We start from the raw sequence: 13,148 nt of genomic DNA on the forward strand, positions 1-13,148 counted from the left end.
ACTACACGACTGAGCCACGGATGGGGGATTTAATCCTTGCAGTCACGAAAGCTTCAAATCTAGAATTGGTGATATCTGGAGCTACGTAAAACGTGGAGACATGATGCTCTCGTGTTGGTGACGTTTTGGACGTTTGTTGACGGTGTCATGTAATCGTGTCTTAGATTCATGGATGAAACTCGTAGAAACTTTGAAGCGACACTGGAATGGCTGAAGGAGCATGCATGCTCGCGCACATACGGACTTGGTATGGACGCACGCACCAGCGCACTTTTGTACGCAGAACTTGTGCAAAGGAGTCTTGCCTGGCACAAGTCACGTGGTAATTTTACTGTCAGTGACAAGTAGGGGAAAATTATGTTTAATTTTAATTATTTTGAATAATTATCAGTTGATGTCCTATATGGGAATGTACCCCTTCACGTGTGTGCACTATAACTTGTACACGTGTGTATTCTTGTGTTCATGTGTATGTGCTCGACATTGGACAAATACATGTGGTGGGAGGTGCACGCTGGGCCATCAGCAGACTCGCTGTGCAAATTTGGTTCCCGATTTGGCACACAGCTTCAGATTTGTCGAATCCTGGAATAGTGCTAAAAGTGAAAACAATCAAAATCTGGTTCATCCTATTTAATTTATAGTGTGTACCACTATGTACACAATAGTTTATTTCATTTTGATGCCTATGTGTGTACCGGTGTGTGTTTACATGGTAGCTATGTGTTATACATTTACATGCCGTTCTGTCCAATGCGTGTAACGCGGTATGCATATGCCCCTGTGGTTGCCTGTGTGCACGATAGGAACTCGCCTGCCATGGGATGAGCGCTGGCTCATCGAGTCTCTTTCGGACTCCACCATCTACATGGCGTTCTACACTGTGTGCCATCTCCTGCAGGGCGGGACGCTGGATGGACACGGGGTCTCCCCACTCGGCATCCGGTAAGAGCATCATCAAGACCAGCACAACAAGCACTATTTTCTAGGGTTTAATAGTTCACCTTTCACCCCCAGAGATTGATTATCATGATTCATGTTTTGATTAGATTCAATACAAGTTTAAGAAAATGTTTTTTGTAATTTATTGCAGCAATCGCACAAACCCATTGCATGCCATTCCAACCTTTTACAGGTGCTTGCCAACAACACTTTTTTACCATCCCCCCCAACAGTCTTCAAGGCTCTGAAGGTATATTTGTGTTACGTATGTGTATGAGCAGGCCGGAGGACATGTCGTGCGCCGTTTGGGATTACGTTCTCTTCCCGGACGCCCCAGTTCCGGACTCTGTGATCTCAAAAGAGAAACTCGACCTCCTCCGCCGAGAGTTCCAGTTCTGGTAATGTACTTGACGCACTCGCAGGGTTTTGTGGCATGTGGTGTGAACACTTTAATGGGAAGTTCCCCTTGGCTTGTCATTTAAAGCAATTTACGTCCATGGAGGAATCATTGAAGGTGCTTTATACAACCAGACACTGCTCTCACGTGTCCTTCCTGTCTTTGCCTTGAATGCACCAAATCATATCAGATCTTAGAAATTAAGCCAGATGGTTAGGACTTCTATGAGAGACTACTTTGGAATACCAGGTGTGGCCAGGAGATGAGTGGATTGCTCACTCCATCTGTATGGAGATGTAAGTGTTGCCCTCTCATATGCTTGGATTTTCTATGCTTACCCCAGTTTCTTCCTACAAGCCAAATAATTATTAATGGAATTGGACAAACATCGCCATGCATGACCCGTCTTAAAAAGTATTGAGGCACAGTGGCGCTATTCTGGATAAATAAAGGGCAGCAATCATTGTTATTTATTAGGTGCGGCTCATTAACAGTGCATGCATAGACACCTCCATGTACCACTGAGCTGTATGTAGCTCATTGACACTTGAAATGATGCCTTCATTAACAACGGAGACTCACTTGAGCTCCGCTCAGCTCAGTGTTGGGCGTTGTTGAATAGGTGCTGTTTGGTTGTGCTCCAGGTATCCCATGGATCTCCGAGTCTCTGGAAAAGACCTGGTGCCCAACCACCTGACTTACTACCTGTACAACCACGTGGCCATGTGGCCCAAACACAGGTGACTTTGCGCGCACATCGCCACACACATATGCAGTAGCCAGGTCTCCGTAGTGGTGCTGATGTTTACGCAGTGTACCAGGTACTCAATTTGAAATTCAGTCCACCTAGCGGAGGGCGAGGAACAAGTTCTGATAACACTAGCCACTTTGACGTTAGCCGTGGCTGGGACTCAAAACTCAGGTTACCGGGTTTGTGGCATAGTGCACGAACCACGAGGCTACCTTGATTATCGTAATCATCATCAGCGTCATCGGCCAAGGTGTGCTACATTACCTAATGTGAATGTTAAAACCCTGTGGCGCTTCATAGTGCTTAATGTTTTGCCATTTTGTGCAACCTCATTTTTAAAGAATGGTTCACTGCCCCTTTTGTAATTGCTCTTAATCAGGTATCCATTGAATAGATTAGGAATTTCAGGAGATGTTTCATATCATTAATAAGTGGGCTGTAAACTTGTGTTCTGTCACCACACAGTGAGATGTGGCCCCGAGCGGTCCGAGCAAATGGGCACCTCCTGCTCAACTCTGAGAAGGTGACCCCCACAGCATAACTTCATCAACATCATAGGCATCAACATGAACGCTGTCACTGTTCTTAACGCTTTGAGGCCCTGTTAATGTGAACAAAATATTGTGAACAGATTGTCGTCAATTGTCTTTGTCGCTACGGTTAATATTTTCCATATTTGTTAATACATTTTTATTGCAATATCACCACAATAAATAACATTAATAACACCAATGTCATTGTCAAAATCAAAGTGAAACGATTCAAAATACATGATATTGTGCTCAATGACAAACACCATCACCATTATCATATATCATTAACACACTGATCATCATTAACAATTGGCCAACGTTGGCAACTCATCAACATGATCATGAACAAGATCAACATGAACATCGCCAATGCAGTCACATCCTCGTGAATGCCATCTCGTAATAATCATTTGATCACATCAGCACTGGCCCTGACAATGCACACGGCTAATTATGCAAAGTTTGTATTGTTTGTGTGTGTATTTGTGTTGATATGTTTGCTGTGTGTGTGTGTGTGTGCATGTGTGCACACATGTCTGTGACTTAACTCTGCTCTGCAGATGTCGAAATCTACAGGGAATTTCTTGACTCTGTCAGAGGCTATTTCTAAGTTCTCTGCTGACGGTGAGTGACTTTCAACGTGTGTGTGTGTGAATCGGTGTGTGTGTGTATATGTGTTTGACTGAACATGTTTGACGTGTGTTTGACCTGCGTTTAATACCATGGCCAAGGTGTTCCCGTTAAAACACTCCTCACGGAGACTTGAATACCAAGTGGTGCCCGCCACCTACAAGTTTAATACAAACACACAACCTAGCTTCAACCATCTGAGCAACTGAAATATCCGAGTACTATCATAGAGTCACGTAGGTAAAACATCAAGTAAAATAAATTAAAACAACTAAATTAAATCACGACGTTTCGGGCGCAACACAAGCGTCCGTCATCAGGTTTTTTTTACCTACGTAACTTTACCGAAAAAAGCAAAGAGTATGAATCCTTGCAGTCACGAAAGCTTCAAATCTAGAATTACTATCATAGACACTGGCAAGAAATTATTTTCCTGCCAACCAAAACTGAGCAGAGATAGTGGGAAAGTCGTGCTTATGTTATTAAAAAGAGAAAATTGGTTTTTGAACCTCATCTGGGCTCCTAGGTCAATCTGACTATCAAAAACATACCGGGAGCAGTATGTAAAAATCAGCACTCGGCAGACAAAGGCGGTTGGGCATGATTCTGACCACACAATTGTGTTTTGTGCCATGCTGGTCTTATTAGGTGCTCCTAATAAGACCAGCATGTATATTTAACCTATGAAGGCTAAATATACGGGATCTTTGTGTGTTACTTGTGTGTTGTGGTGACATCACTGTCAGTGGTGAATGGTAGCTGATGTTTTCACAAGCCAATGGAATGTGCATGCTCATTCTGTGTGCTGTCAAGCATGCCTTGTGCATGCTGAGCAACTGTAAGCCATGCACCCATGCATTGTTAAAAATGTATTATTTTCTCACTATATATGCTTTGAATGTTTTTTTAAATGTATCCTTTATGATTTTGATAGTTTTATGCTGTTAATTTGCATGCTAAGATCATGAACATAACTACAAATGAAACAGAAGTAAACAATATTCAAAATGAGATAGCACAAATGGTTAAAATAATTAACTTTGCAAGCTTGTCCTTGCTGTGTTGGTGTGGCAATGCACGCTTATCTGTGATGATGATGATGCGGCGTGTTTCAAGGCATGCGTTTGGCCCTGGCGGATGCGGGGGACACGGTGGAGGATGCGAACTTCGTGGAGAGTGTGGCGGAGTCTGGGGTGCTGCGTCTGCACGCATGGGTGGAGTGGGCACGTGATGTCTTGCAGTCTCCACATGGACAGCGCCTGGGGCCAGCCTCCTCCTTCAACGACCGTGTGTTTATAAGGTGCCTAGTACAACCAGTTGGAGACAGCTGCCCTACAAAATTAACAGAGGATGTCAGAGAGAAATGCTCTGGATAGCTAAAACACAAATAGTTGGCACAGTATGCATCATAGTTGGTGCATCTGCTGGTCATCTCGGACGGTAAACCCATAACACCTGGGGGGGTCTGCTCTTCTTGCCAGTGAACCATCGACACATCATGCGAGCTCAAAAGTGCACATCGCCACCACTTAGTGGCGAATGGTGGTTCGTTTATTTATTTTCTCCAGGATGAATAAATATTATGATTGTGTGTGTTTCTAGTGAGATGAATGCAGGAGTCCATAAGACAGAGAAGCTCTATGAGAAGATGATGTTTAAAGAGGCTCTCAAAACAGGATTCTTTGAATTCCAGGTATTGATCCATGAGCACACATTCTTGCACATCCGTAAACATGTCATTCCGTGTAAAATCAATCAGAAATAGGGTGGGATTGATACAACCATCGTTTTTTGATGATAATTGGCCTATGACCTTCCAGGTACTGTAGGTTTCCGGATAGTTGATATATAAAGGTGATTCTGGTCTCATTTTAAAGCTTTCAAAGAGATTTATCTTCATTATTCTATGTAAAAAAGTGACGGAGGGCAAACCTTTTTTTTGCCTTGACCCTGCTGTAATGACACCTCGCGTCTTTCACAAAAATGTCACATGTTGTAACACATACCTGGCGTGGTGCTTGCCCCCATCCCCTCATGTGCTGTACTGCCCCTAATAGGTGCTTGCTAAACAATACTTGGTCAAAGAGCACGATTTGTCTTTGTGTGCATTCGTGTAATTTGCGTTTTTGTCCAGGCGTGCCGTGATCGCTACCGCGAGCTGGCTCTGGATGGGATGAATCGCGATCTCCTACTCCGTTTCATCGAGTTGCAAACGCTGTTGCTGGCACCCGTATGCCCACACGTTTGCGAGCACGTGTGGGGACTCCTGGGCAAGGTTCGTCTCGAACGCAACCGTCACGTACGGTTGCGATGCCGTCCCACTACGTATGAAATTAAGCATCGATTCATCGATTAAAATTGATATTTGCAATATATGCATTGAATCATGCATATTCATGCAGAAACCGATTCTTCGTGCAAATTTTACACTCAGGTCCCATCCATTTGCTCAGCATTGATGATGGGACTGAATTAAGTGTCTACATTGCTATCTGTTTACCAATACCACAGCTTTGTTCACCGGCAGTCCCAAATGATATACTCTTGATGTTCATGGAAATTGAAACAAACGACTGTACGAATGGTATACAATCAATGAGAAATATTACAAACTAAATTCGTAAAATGAGGCAAAAGTCATTCATTTGTGAATTGAATTACGACCCCAAATTGTGACAATTTGAATCCGTTTTGGGAGTGGGGGTAAATCATCGTCAGCCATTGTTTTGTCTCGGTTGCTATTATGTAGTGTCGTGTGATGCTTATGTGGTGTGTTTGTGTTGTGTGTAGTTATTTATTTAGTTGTGTTAATGTGCTGCTTGGTGTGAAGAGTGAGCTGGTTTGTGGTGATGTTGGTGTTGATGTTGTTGTGGTGTTGTATTGCTTGCCGGGCTCCGTGGTGGTGTTTGTTGATGTTGGTGTTGTGTTGTTGTGGTGGTGTATTGCTAGCCATGCTCCGTGGTGCTGTGTGTTGATGTTGGTGTTGATGATGTGTTGTTGTTGTGGTGTTGTATTGCTAGCCGGGCTCTGTGGTGCTGTTTGTTGATATTGATGTGTTGATGATGTGTTGATGATGTGTTGTTGTTGTGGTGTTGTATTGCTAGCCGGGCTCCGTGGTGTTTGTTGATGTTGGTGTTGTTGATATTGTTGTTGTTGTGGTGTTGTATTGCTAGCCATGCTCCGTGGTGCTGTTGGTGTTGTGTTGTTGTTGTGGTGTTGTATTGCTAGCCGGGCTCTGTGGTGCTGTTTGTTGATATTGATGTGTTGTTGTTGTGGTGTTGTATTGCTAGCCGGGCTCCGTGGTGCGGGAAGCGCGCTGGCCCGTGGTGGATGCCCCGGACGAGGTTCTGCTCCGCTCGGCTGAGTACATGAGGGAGGCAACCCACGATGCTCGTATCCGCCTCAAGGTCTCGCGCGCGTCCACACACAGCAGGTCCGCATCACCACTTGCAGCCACACGGTGGTTGCTTGAATCGGCACAAATATTTGAGGTTTCCCCCATATGCTTGGGTTTTATTCAGGTACTTTGAATTTGGCCAAATGCCTGACGTTTTTAAGAGGAGACACGGAGAACATTTTTAAGAAAGACAGCAAACTGGTGAGAGACAAATGAGACCAGGAGACAAAGTAAGAGAAACAGATTAATAGAGGCAGAGGCAAGGGATAGATACAGAAAGATCGATACAGACAGAGAGATGAGGACACCATCAAAGGCAGATACACAGTTAATTGAATACATACTTTTTAGAAAGTATTATTTGGCTACCAATGTAATTCGATAGTATACCCAATTAGTTATGCAATATTCAAATTGAAGAGTGCAAAGTGTTCATTGGTGCATCACTAGTTCTGCTACAGGCCAAACACTCATGAAATTGGTCAAAAACTCTTCTAAAAAAATCTCTCGAGACTTGGTGAGGTTTTTCCGTGTAAATAACAAGCATTATTGAACATGAGCGTGTATGTGTTTGTGAGCGCAGAGAGGCCCTGTTCTCTCTGGGCCACCAACTCACTGCATCTTCTACGTGGCCAAGAACTACCCACCCTGGCAGCACATCACTTTGACTACACTGCAGGGACACTATCAGGTACCCTTTGTATCCAGTAATCACTCGGTACTTGATGTATACGTATTTGCACGCACTCGTAGGTGTGAGCATATGTGTACTTGGTGTGTGTGTGGACTTGTACATGTGAGAACATGTGTGAACATATGCGTACTTGATGTCTGTGCGGAAATGTGTACGTGCGTGCGCGCATATGTGGGTGTGTTCATGTGGGTAGTGGTCGTGTAGCGGTTAGCGCACTGCACTACGTACCCAGCGACCCATTCCTGCTCAAGACCAATTGCTTAGGTGATTATTTGAACCAGTTCTTGGCTTCCCCTAGGTCGACTCAGCCTTGCATGTTTACCGGGTGCAGCAATGAGGAGACAAAGGCAGCCTTTATAGGTGCTCGCTAACAGCACTTTCCCCAACGGTCTGTTGAAGGCTATATGGGGGCATCTTTATGTTTTTTTGTGCTAATGTGTTTTGTGTGTATGCTCAGGCTAATGGCAAACTTCCAGACAACAAACAGATTTCAGTTGAGCTGGGAGCCAAACCTGAGCTGAAGAAACATCTCAAGAGAGTCATGCCCTTTGTGGTGATGATCAAGGTACGTGTGTCTGTGCACATGGGAATGCATATGCTTGCAGTTAGCATGCACCGATTCACTCGCCAGTGATTTGATGATTTCTCACTTGGGTTGTTATACGCCCTAAAAGTAACTTTTTTGTGATCTCGTTTTTGCCATCACGTTTGGATCAATTCTTCTTCTGTCTCTTTTGCACAGTTTTCTCTCCACTAACCTAAATGTAATATTAGCTTATCATTTTGCAAAGCAATTTGTCGACATCGTAAATCTATTCTCACATGTACAACTTGACGTGTGTTTTGTGACCATAAAAATGTATTCAGTGTTACATATTCTCAGGTTTTTTCGGTAAAGTCACGTAGGTAAAACATTAAAAGTAATGAAGAGTACCGTATGTGTATTTAAATGAAGAAGACATGGAAATGAAGGAAATGTGAATGTGTTATCTGTCAAGCCTTTAAGGGCAGTCATTTCCATTGGCAAGTGTTTGACACTATATGTGTAGACTGGATCACTGGTTTTTAAATGTGACCGCCTATTGGTGCGCCAACCACAGAACTGGGGACAACTGGTGTCTCTCCTGAAACCTCCCGTCTGTGAGCCTTTGTTACTGAGGTGCAGCCTCGCACATGGTGCAAGTACGGGGATGGTGCCACCACCAACAACATGTGGTATCAACTGGTCGCTGCTATGGTGGCTATGTTGATATGTTTGTTTGTGGGTTGTATTGTTTTGAGTGTGGTATATTTTATATATGGTAGGGAGTGGTGGGGCAGTGGTTAGCGCACTGCACTATGAACCTGGCAACCTGAGATTGATTCCCGACAATGGCCAACATCAGAGGCGGATGATATCTGAACTGGTCCTGAGTCCCTGCTGGGTCTGCTCGGCCTTAAACAAGTACCTGATGCAGTATGTAAACATCAGCACTGGGGTCGGCTATGGTATTGGCCACACACTCCCCCTGTGTGCAGTACCAGCCTTAATAAGTTATTGCAATAACAGTCCGAGTAGGCTATACAGGAATTTCCCTTAAAACATTTTGGGTGTGTTTGTCGGCATGTGTGAACGTTACAACCTCATTGAGCATCGTAGAGCATTCTGAGTGATAAAATAACTATTTAAAATAGTAACAAGTCAAGCATCTGGTGAACAAGCAATGCTTGTTGAGAAAAGCCTGACTGCTTACGAGTCCCAGGAAGATGAACACAGTCCAGAATTTACGTATTTAAGCAAATGCTGCCGATACGCATTTATATATATAGTACAAAGCGACAGTTAATGTGTGCGTTATGTGTTTGTACACATGTATGTTGAATTTCTTTCACACCGTACATAGCCCCAACCATGCTAATCGGAGGTGCGGGGAAAGAACAACAAATAAAAACACAAAAAGCAGTTCTAAAGAAATTCGTTTACAATCTAGATTTAAAAGTGCATAGCTCCAATGGCTTCCTAATATCGGAAGAGCATTCCAGACGACCGTAGAAGTGCATCTGAAAGCGTGCGATGCAGTGACCGTCTTTGTTCGATGGCTAGCCAAAAGCTGCTGTGAGGATGACCTGAGTTTGCATGATGGTTTCTGCTCCTTGATGAGATCAGCAAGGTATTGTGGTTCAATTGTGGCAAGTGCTTTGTGTGTAATGAGTGCGACCTTATAATGTATTCGCTTACACACACGTGTGTGTGTGTGCATTTACAGGATAACCTGGAGCGCCAGGGTCCCCGTGCCCTCGACTTACAGCTCGAGTTTGACGAGCGAGCTGTTCTCATGGAAAACATAGCCTACCTCACCACCACGCTGGAGGTGACGCTGCTCAGGCACACCACGCCATGCCATGGCGCACCATACCACACACCTTGCCGTGCGTCACCACGTCTTACCATAGGGGATGTTTTTCAGGTTGGAATGATGAGGTTTCCTGCGTTGTGGTGCAGGTGGATGAGGTGAGGGTGGTGTTTGCGAGCGAGGCGGAGCAGCGAATTCGGGACGAGTGCCGGCCAGGAAAACCCCATGTCAACTTCCACGTGGAGGTAACCCAGGAAGATAAAGAGTGCTAAGCTGTGCAGCATGCATATGGCATGCATATGGCAGTGCACATACATGCAGTCTGCCGTTAACAGCACGCATATTTGCTGTATGGTGGGTGGGCTGCCCAGGGCATTGCATGTTTTAAGGGCATTCTATCAGGTGTATGGGCCACATCCACAAACACGTAGACTTTGTGGAGAAGTCCAACAGTCAACAGTGGCTGTTATATGGACAGACTCATCGCCGCTATAGGGAAGTGGAATTTCCACTAGGGTTGTGAACTGGAGATGGACACCGATGCCTCAATGATCATTTGAGTAGGGTTATTTTTGTACATTGGTGACCTGGCTAAGACCATCAACTTGTGAAAGCAGTTTAATCGTCGTCAGCTGAAACCTGTATCTAACCCAAAACTTAGCATTGCCAGTGTGTTCTGAAATGGGATAGCCATCCGCCTTCTCCCTTAAGCAGGACATCTGTGCGTGTGCGCGGGTGTAGCCGGGCGTGCCGGTGATGCTCGTTAACCACGAGCTGTCGAACGGGCTCTTCTCGACACGCATGACCGTGCACGATGGGGATTACACAGACAGGATCATCCGCCGTCTCATGAAATCTGAACGTGGGATTAAAGGTGAAGGCACAACCACGCGCACATACATGTATACGCACTCGCATACAAGTACACACATCTACACTCACACTCAAGTACACACATCTACACTCACACTCAAGTACACACATCTACACTCATACTCAAGTACACACATCTACACTCATACTCAACATGTGTATGTATATATAAGCTTGGGCACAAAAAATGTTGGCCATGTAATTTAACATGTCAGGAAAATTGCTTAGATTTTTGTGTTCTGTCTTTAACAATCTCAATTAATGCTTCCTCCCTGGATGCCAGTTTTGTCGCAGGTGTCCCTGCTACGCTACCTGGATCCTAATATGGGGCCGCGCACCATCCCCCGCCTGGGATCGCCCATGCATGGCACCACGCCAATCCCGCGTGACGCCCTCTTCCACATCACGGGGACACCCAGTGGCGGTGGCTGCAGCATCCGCGTCTCCATAGGGGGGGAGAGCCACGAGGTTGGGGACACCCTCGTCTATGCACTCGCATGAGGGACGGAGGGAAGCAGCCCCCTAAATTGCTGCTGGATGAAGCCAGGGGTGCTGAGTCAGCCCTCCAATGGCCTGGACTGTCTTCAATCCCTGGAGCTGGGTGTCTCTCTCTCAAAGGGTTCACAATGGCCATTCCAACCGTCATTGAGAAGCCTGAGTTCAAGTCCTGGGACTGGAGGTCTCACTATTTCTCGAATGGAGCTCACAAAAGGTGTTTTTTAATAGTGAGCCGGCACTTGGTGTGGTCCGACTTTTACGACACCCAGATGCCACCATTGGGCAATATACAAACATATATTAGCAACGCTGAACATCAACAGATGCACTTTTTAAAGTAGCTTCATTTTCACGAGACAAAAAGTCCACAGCTGGAGTGGGATAGGGCTTTCGCTCTTGATAGCAACACCTGCAATGAATGTTCCCGGTCCACTCCCATGGATTTCTACTTTCTAAACTCAACAGCCAACCCGTGAGCAAGGGAACAGCTGCATTAGCATGCCAAATTACCTGCTCCATATATGCGGCTTCAGTTTTTCTCTACTTTTGGGCATAAGGGAGTCTCCATTTGTTTTTTTAGAAATGCCGCAGTGGGTTCCGTGTCGATCACAAAATGTTGCTCCTATGGAGCATCTCTATTTCCAGAAGATTCTCCCAAGATGGCAACAGTATCCTCATCTCTAACAGCAAGGCACCCAGGTGTTTGCAGACACCCAGAGTACCCATACAGGGTGTCCAGCGAGGGGCCTGGGGCCCCTTTATATCCTGGCACCAGAGGTCATTCCCAGAATCCCACCAACCCAGTTTCAACATCCGTTCTGGCTCTCCCAGCTTACCCTGCCTCTGCAACCCAATGGTGTGTTGTGGAACCTTCCAGAACCGGTAGAATTATCTCCATCATCAAGGCCAGGCTCGCCTTCAAGCAGGAATGGATCGGCAGTTATCCAGGTTATCACCCGTGGATCGCCCTTGGACTTCATGTGGGCCTCCAACTTTTACCATGTCGTGAACTCCCCCTTTCCCAGGGACCCTGCATGCAAGGAGGCTCTCCTAGTTGAGGTCAACCGGCTGAAGACCATGGGAGCTCTGGAGCTTATGCCTTCCCCGATAGAGGAAAGGGTTTCTTGTCGGAACTTCATGGTGTCGAAAGCGTCGAGTGTTTTCATCCAATTCGTGATCTTCATCTGTCGAACCATGTCGTCGTGTATGGGTTGGCTCTTGAGTTTTAAAAGTAGAAATCCATGGGAGCACATGAGGAGCACTCGATGCTTGGACCTGCTGTCACAGATAAGTGCTCTGGCCTCCCATGGAATTTTTTGCTTTTAAAATATTTTTTTCATGAAAAGAGCATCTCGATACTCAGTCCTGCTGCGACATGTCCACGTGCTGTACATGGTGGCCTCTGTTAGTATAACAGCGTTTAAGGGGCGACTCGCACCCCTAACAAAAATGTTTCAGGCAACATGTCTAAGAGGAGCATAAATGTCGAACTTTTGCATAAACGAGTTCTTTTGACGAGTTTAACATCTCAGCCCCATCATGTGATGTTTTCAAATTCTTCCAGTCCCATTGTATTGTGTATTTACTCAATGTAGTTCTTTCCAGTTCAAGTATAAAAAAACTCTTTAAAGCCAATGTTATGACAGCCGGAGAAGTGCTGCTTCACTCTAGATCTGTTCCCTGCCAAGATGTGCCTTCTCTGTCATCACTCCGAGGTGAAAGCAATCAATGCTACGGCACATTATTGGAGCGTTTGTGCAGCCCCACTAATGGGGATGGCTTGTCTCAATGTCTGGTAGCTGAGTCTTAGGATGCTATGAAATGACTACCACTCAGAACCAAACTAAGGCATTAGCGTTGTGTGTGGTCTTTACAGTACAGGATTTATAATAGGCACAGAGAGATGCATTTGATCTAGAAAGGATGGAAGCAGTCTGAATGGCCAAATACATTAAACAAGAATAAACAAGTTAAACCCCATTTATCGTGCATTGATTTTGTGAGGGAGTGTCATGTCAGCTGGATGCTTTGTGATGAAGGGTTGTGTTGGGATTGACCCGATGCACATTCCAGTCACGTTGATTCTAATGCCATGATCCT

The 13,148-nt window shown here is 45.2% G+C and overlaps 1 protein-coding gene across 1 annotated transcript in view; it reads left to right on the top strand.

The window, feature by feature from the left end:
- Positions 1–13,028, top strand: part of LARS1 (leucyl-tRNA synthetase 1) — a 29,992-nt gene extending 16,964 nt beyond the window's left edge. Inside the window, exons 18-33 of the mRNA XM_078594576.1 lie at positions 165–247; positions 807–945; positions 1,224–1,340; positions 1,984–2,079; positions 2,556–2,613; positions 3,184–3,247; positions 4,370–4,553; positions 4,856–4,946; positions 5,388–5,528; positions 6,544–6,660; positions 7,234–7,341; positions 7,802–7,909; positions 9,591–9,695; positions 9,827–9,922; positions 10,419–10,551; positions 10,834–13,028. Of these exons, the coding sequence (XP_078450702.1) occupies positions 165–247; positions 807–945; positions 1,224–1,340; positions 1,984–2,079; positions 2,556–2,613; positions 3,184–3,247; positions 4,370–4,553; positions 4,856–4,946; positions 5,388–5,528; positions 6,544–6,660; positions 7,234–7,341; positions 7,802–7,909; positions 9,591–9,695; positions 9,827–9,922; positions 10,419–10,551; positions 10,834–11,051 (1,858 nt within the window). The 3' untranslated portion in view covers positions 11,052–13,028. The remainder of the gene's footprint in view (positions 1–164; positions 248–806; positions 946–1,223; positions 1,341–1,983; positions 2,080–2,555; positions 2,614–3,183; positions 3,248–4,369; positions 4,554–4,855; positions 4,947–5,387; positions 5,529–6,543; positions 6,661–7,233; positions 7,342–7,801; positions 7,910–9,590; positions 9,696–9,826; positions 9,923–10,418; positions 10,552–10,833) is intronic.
- The last annotated feature ends 120 nt before the right edge of the window (positions 13,029–13,148 follow it).

This window comes from Lampetra planeri, chromosome 5 (assembly GCF_965212315.1).
Source record: "Lampetra planeri chromosome 5, kcLamPlan1.2.h2, whole genome shotgun sequence".
NCBI lineage: Eukaryota > Metazoa > Chordata > Hyperoartia > Petromyzontiformes > Petromyzontidae > Lampetra > Lampetra planeri.